We start from the raw sequence: 6,415 nt of genomic DNA on the forward strand, positions 1-6,415 counted from the left end.
TTATTCTGTCCATTAATGACTAATATATGGAGGCATTTATAATATTAACAGAACTTAACCCAAGAGAAGCTCAATTTTTTTTCCATTTTAATACTGAGTCAAATTGTGGTCAAAAATTATGTCAGCAATTTAAAACAAGGGCCTCCCCTGGTGGCGCAGGTGGTTGAGCGTCGCACTGTGGAGCTTCCGCAGCCTCTGCAGTGCCAGTTCTATCCCGGCTGGCCAGCAAGGGTCCCACATGGTGCAGCAGACCTCTCCTGTCTCACCCGCTGCTCTCCTCAGCAGTGTATTTCGTCGGTCTGCCTGTTCTATTCCCCGCTGTGACTCTGGGGAATCCTCTCACCCTCCCATGCATCTGGCCTGTACCCCAGTTCTCGTATAAATAAATAAATAAATCTTAAAAAAAAACCCCAACAATTTAAAACAAATGCTTGGTATTAGTCTACATACAATTCAGTTTTTGGTGTAAGAAAGGTCTTTGGTTGCTAGAAAGAACATTTGGTTTACTTCACTAATAGGAATATCTCTTAGTGCTGGGATGGCCTCTTCTTGGTATTTCTTCTGCTGTTGATTTTTAGCATAGTTATCTGTAAGAGGACAAAAACTCTGCTTACCCAAGTCATTTCTTCTATAGTCTTTGTGTTTTAATGGAGGCCCACCACATAGTTTACAAGGCTAATGTTTGAATAATAACAAATACCATGCTTAACATAATTAAAAGATGACTGAAATTCTCTCTTTAGAAGAAAAATCCCAATTAGAATAAAAACCAGCAAAGTACTTTTCACATCTCTAATGTGGGTAAGAAACTAGTATTTTATTCAACTGTGTAATGATGACTAAAGTCCCATAAAGGACAGAATTATACCTAAGCTTAGAAAACATTTAAATCAATAAATCAATACCCCCAAACAAATCATTTGGTACAAAATCATTCACGTAAGCTTAATTTCCCCTTAATTGCACAGACTATACACTATAATTCTAATTAAGAGTGCAGGAATATTAAAGGTTATCAGAAAATATATATATAAATACTATGATTGATTTTCAAAATATACTGCACAGGCTCATGAAAAAGGCTTTGAATGTTAAAAAAAAAATACTAGAGAACTGAAAAGCTACTTTACTCCCTAGAATCTAAGCAAGTTCAGTACTTCTATTTAAAATAATGAATAGGGCCTCCCCGGTGGCGCAGCGGTTGAGCATTGGGTTGTGAAGCTGCCCACAGCCTCTGCAGCGCCAGTTCGATCCCCGGCTGCTCCCCAGCCACCGGAGGAGGGTCCCGCATGGCGCACAGACCTCTCCTGCCGCCCGCTGCTCCCCTCAGCAGTGTACTTCGGTCCTTCTGCCTGATCTGCTCCCTGCTCTGGCTCTGGTGAATTCTCTCACCCTCCCTCGCTTCTGACTATACCCAGTGCTTGTATAAATAAATCTTTAAAAAAAAAAAAAAAAAATAATGAATAGGGCCTCCCCGGTGGCGCAGCGGTTGAGCGCTGGGTTGCGAAGCTGCGCGCAGCCTCTGCGGCGCCGGTTCGATCCCCGGCTGCTCCCTGGCCGCCGGAGGAGGGTCCCACATGGCGCGCAGACCTCTCCTGCCGCCCGCTGCTCCCCTCAGCAGTGTACTTCGGTCCTTCTGCCTGCTCTGCTCCCCGCTCTGGCTCTGGTGAATTCTCTCACCCTCCCTCCCGCACTTCTGACTGTACCCAGTGCATGTATAAACAAAACAAGCAAACAGACCAGCAAACAAATAAATAAAGCATGCCTCTAAAAAAAAAAAAATAAAAAAAAAAATAAAAAAAAAAATAAAAAAAAAATAAAAAAAAAATAAAATAATGAATAAAAGAACTTAAAGAAAATAAAACTACAAAAACACACCATGGGTCTCCTGCCACTTAGTTGGAATCAGGAATACTCAGAGGTCCTGAGGACACTCCCCCACCCCTCACCAGATTCCTCCTTCTGACGAGGTCTACATGGACCTACTTGATCCAAGTGCCTGTTTAGGATTAAGACTGTTTCTCTCAAAGTTGCTGAGGAACACAGACTTGTGACTTTTATGGGAAAATATACCTGTTAACTAGTGTTGTAAACCAGCATATTCATCAGAACTTATTTCTGCCATGTAAACATCTGCTCCTGTCTAACTATATTTCTCCTCCAGTTGTTTTTACTGGATCAATGCATAAAAAGGATTGCAGCCTGTTCTGGGTTACTCTTCTGGACAAAGTGCTAGTACCCCATCCTCCCTGCCCCAGGTACCTTCTTTTGATATAACTTTACCTGTGATTGTATGAATGGAGTTGAGTGGAGAGGTACTCATCATGTTTACTCCAAATAAGAGGACGTAGCCGATGACAATAGTAATGAGGAGGTAGACAGGCAAGGCCACCGCCCAGTACCTGTGGGAGAGGATGTGAATGCAGGAGAGACCTCCTCAAGAGTGGTAATTCTCGAGTCCATTTCCAAGTTTACAGACTAATTTTTAAATAAAAATTTAATTTTTATTGAAGTAATACACACACATAAAAGACAATCAAATAGTTCTATGAGAGCTACAGTGAAAAGCTGTAATCCCATGACCCACCTGTCTGGGCCCTGGAGTTTTAATTCCCCCAAAAGGGACAATATCAGTACCTGAGCTGTTCCTTTGGTATTTATTGCCACACAGTTATACAACCTGTTCAGATTATTACTTGATTTTTTTGATTTCATTTTTTCTGGACTTCCTAATATAGAGATGAGTAATTTAATTCATTTAAACCTTGCATCTTACCTTCTTTTTAGCCTTTTACAATATATCACATTTCTGGTCATATCAGCTGTTATTAAAAATCATTGACTACAGAATGTTTGCAACTGAGTATATTAGTGTATTATTTACTTTGTTTTTTTTTTTTTTTTTTTTTACATGTTTTTGCTTTTCCTGGAATCAGGAATCCTACCTTTTAGTTTGTTTGGTTTTCATGTTATCTATCAATATCCTATTCTCCAGTTCTCTGGCAGGCTGTAATACACTTCTCAAAGTAGCTAAGCACACAGAGTACTCTACGTTAAAGCCTTAGTAGGGGCATTGTTTCTTTAATAATTTCCTTCTTACTGTTTTCTATTTCTGGAACTTTTAAGAATTAGGTTTTTTACCCTGTTATACGTTCCTCACCTTTATATTCCATTTTGCTACCTTTTGTTCTACTTTCTGGAGATTAACTTTGGTTTAACTTCTAAACCTTTAATAATCCTTTGGCAAGTCTATGTGTAATTTCCAAATTCCCTGAACACTCCCTGTTTGTAGCATTCTGTTGTTTCATGATTGTAGTCTTTCCTTATCTCTGAGCATTTTGTTTTTTAAAATTTTTCTTCTGTCCTTGCATTTATCTCCATTTCCTTCAAGTTCTCTGTTTTCTTTTGGCTTTCACTTTAGAGGCTTAAAAAAAAATGTGTGGTAAGTCACAGCTGTCCATTCCTATTTAAAAGTGAAGTGCTGACAGGTTAACTGGAAGCACTGTGTATGTGAGCTGGACGGCCGACCGTGTGCTTGCTACAGGAGACACGGCCGTTTCACTGGGGACCAGCAAATGTCAGAAATTATAGATCCTTGCTCTTGAGCTGATCAACTCCCTCAGGAAGGAACCTCCTACCTTTGGTTGGGGGGAGGAGGGCAGTACGAGCCTGGCAACAAGCCTGAGAGCCCAGTGAGGAAGGTGTTTGGGAGAATTTTATTCAGTGATGCAGATTCCCACTTTAGTAAGGTGCCTCACTGCCACTTAGACTAAGTGCCTAGAGAGCTTCATGCAACCTTTCCACAGAGTAAAACTTCTGTAGAGGAGAGGTGGAGGTCAGTTACGTCTCACTTATGTGCCATCTACTTTTCCCATTACCTGTTCCTATGGCTTTTCACTTAAAAAAAATTTCCCTCCGGGCCTCCCTGGTGGCACAAGGGGCTAAGTACCACACTATGAAGCAATCTGCAACCTCTGCAGCACGAATTCGATCCCCAGCCAGCCAGGGAGCAACCCACATGGCGCAGCAGACCTCTCCTGTCTCGCCTGCTGCTCCCCTGAGCAGTATTTCAGTCAGTCTGTCTGTTCTGTTCCCCGCCCTGGCTCTGGTGAATCCTCTCACCCCCCACACCTCTGGCCTGTACCCCAGGTCTTGTGTGCATAAATAAATAAATCTTAAAAAAAAAAAAATTCCCCCCATCTCTAAAGGGGGTTATGTTAACAAATGTTGGGAGGGAACTGAGATAAACATTGTTTACCACTGTTAACTGGAAGTCTATTAATAATGATATTTAAAAAGCTTTCTATTTGTATATGGCTATTTATGGATCTTAATAGAATAAATTCTTAAAATTTGGGGAGTCTTAAGCAAAACCCTCACCCTTCAAAACAGCATTAATAGAATTATGTTATTTAAGAAATACAATAAACTTACTTTTGAGGCCAATATGTTAAGCCTAAGGAGTTTAGCCAAGATTCAGGAATGAAAGCCCATACAAGATAGAGAACTGTAGAGAGAAAAAAATATATAAAAGAAACATCAATAAGGCATGCATCTAGATTATAAAGGTTTGCATAAAACAAAGGGTCCTTTGAAGCATCCCTGATTTTTAACTCCTTTCAGTTCTTCTGACTCCTTTTTGTACCATTCTTGTACCATTTTATACTTATACAACATTATTTTAGTCATTTTTTTCAATTGTGTTAAAAGAAGATAAAATTTACCATCCTAAACCACTTCTAAGGGTATAGTTCAGTAGTGTTAAATATATTTGCATTGCTGCAGATTTCCAGAATTATTTTATCTTGCAAATCTGAAACACTATACCCATTAAATGACACTCTTTCCACCATTTCTAATTTTTTTTCCTAACATATCTTAATTCTCATACTATTATTTTAAGCACTTTAAGGGGAGAAATCATGTTGCAGCAGTGGTTGCATTCCTCACAGCATTTAGCAGTTGGCTTTACGCACAGTAAGTGTTCCTAACACTTTATCCACCTAGGGTTGAACTAATTTTAGACTTTTAGTTGCTTAAAGGTGAGTCTATTTATCCTTGTTCTGGCTCACGACGTGCCTTATTCCCAAAGTGCAATCTTATTTCCCTCAATCCTAGTCATGGTGGCACCCTTTGCAGCTGTCCCTACGTAATAACAATGGCTAACCTGTTATCTACTGTGGGGTAAGCACGCTTCCAAGCACCTTATACACATAATTTCACTTCACCTGCAAAACAATTCTATGAGATTTGGATGCCATTTTTAGAGACAAGGAAATGGTATCTTGGACACGTTACATCATCTGCCCTAACTAAATGGCAGAGATCAATTTCAAACTACCTGTTATCAATAATGAGGGATTCATGTTATCGTGACAAGGACGTGTTACAGAACTTTCTATTTCAGAAGCATAATAAAACGGTGAACCCCAAAGTGATGGCATCTCTGTCCTCCCCAACTTAAAAATCTAGTGGGAAAGGTACTCATAAACTGGTATTTTCACTACACTGCGATTAAGTGCCAACGAGCAAGTAATAGGGACAGGGTCCGAGGACCTTAGCTCACCCTGGCAGAGATATTAATGATCAGGAAAGCTCTCCTGGAGGAAGTGCATAATGGGGCCTAAAGGATGACTAGATTAGCCACATTAAAAAAATGCATGTTTGGGGCCTGCAGCTGAGTTGTCCTGTAGGGTTCAGAAGCACTCCCCTCCACCCCAGGTTTCCACAAAATGCCAAAAAGGTGGCTCACGGGCACACGACCTTCCCCCTTTTTGTTTTGTTTCCCTCATAATTCTCACATCTCTTTGGGGCAAGATATTGAGCAGATTGTGTGACTCTGGGCATACTGGTGTCTCAGTGAGCATCAGTTTTCTCATCTGCAAAATGGGACCTTGTGAAGACAGTGCGAGATGCATGACACGCAGCGCGTCCTTACTGCCCCTCCAGCGCTCCAGCAGGCTGCCCAGGAGTCAGGCCAGAGCCTTCGTTCAAGGCCTTCGGGTTTTACTCCGGGGCTCTCCTAGGGCACTTACTACACTTCATGAATGACAACTGTTCATTGCACATCACACTGTCCTCTCATGACCGCCGTCTGCGCGGGGTCCAGGCGCGTTCACCTGGGACCCTGTGCAGCGTTGTGTCAGCACCTGCTGAGCCGGGGCCTCTCAGGCGGTGTCTGGCAGACAACACCCGACCCACAGCAGTTCTGAGGGCGGTCCGGGTGCGCACCTTCTGAGAACAAAGGCTGTAACGTCCTGTGCGTCCTGCCACACCAGACAGGGCCCTGGCCGTCCGTCAGGATGGTACTTACTGAAGCCAAACTGGGAGCTTAAGAAAAGGACAAAGCCATAAATCGCTCTTTCTGGCAATGGCGACGGTGAGTTTTCCACCATTTTCCTCGCGGCTTGAGACA

The 6,415-nt window shown here is 41.9% G+C and overlaps 1 protein-coding gene across 1 annotated transcript; it reads right to left on the minus strand.

Annotated features, from left to right (window-relative positions):
* Positions 1–453: 453 nt before the first annotated feature.
* On the minus strand, positions 454–6,415 carry PIGP (phosphatidylinositol glycan anchor biosynthesis class P; the record flags this gene model as incomplete). Its single annotated transcript, XM_084232430.1, has 4 exons — positions 6,314–6,415; positions 4,435–4,507; positions 2,284–2,402; positions 454–587 (listed from the first exon to the last, which is right to left on the minus strand). Exons 1-4 carry the CDS (start codon positions 6,393–6,395, stop codon positions 454–456), a joined length of 408 nt encoding a protein of 135 aa, XP_084088556.1. The 5' UTR covers positions 6,396–6,415.

This window comes from Talpa europaea (assembly GCF_964194135.1).
Source record: "Talpa europaea genome assembly, chromosome: 4".
NCBI lineage: Eukaryota > Metazoa > Chordata > Mammalia > Eulipotyphla > Talpidae > Talpa > Talpa europaea.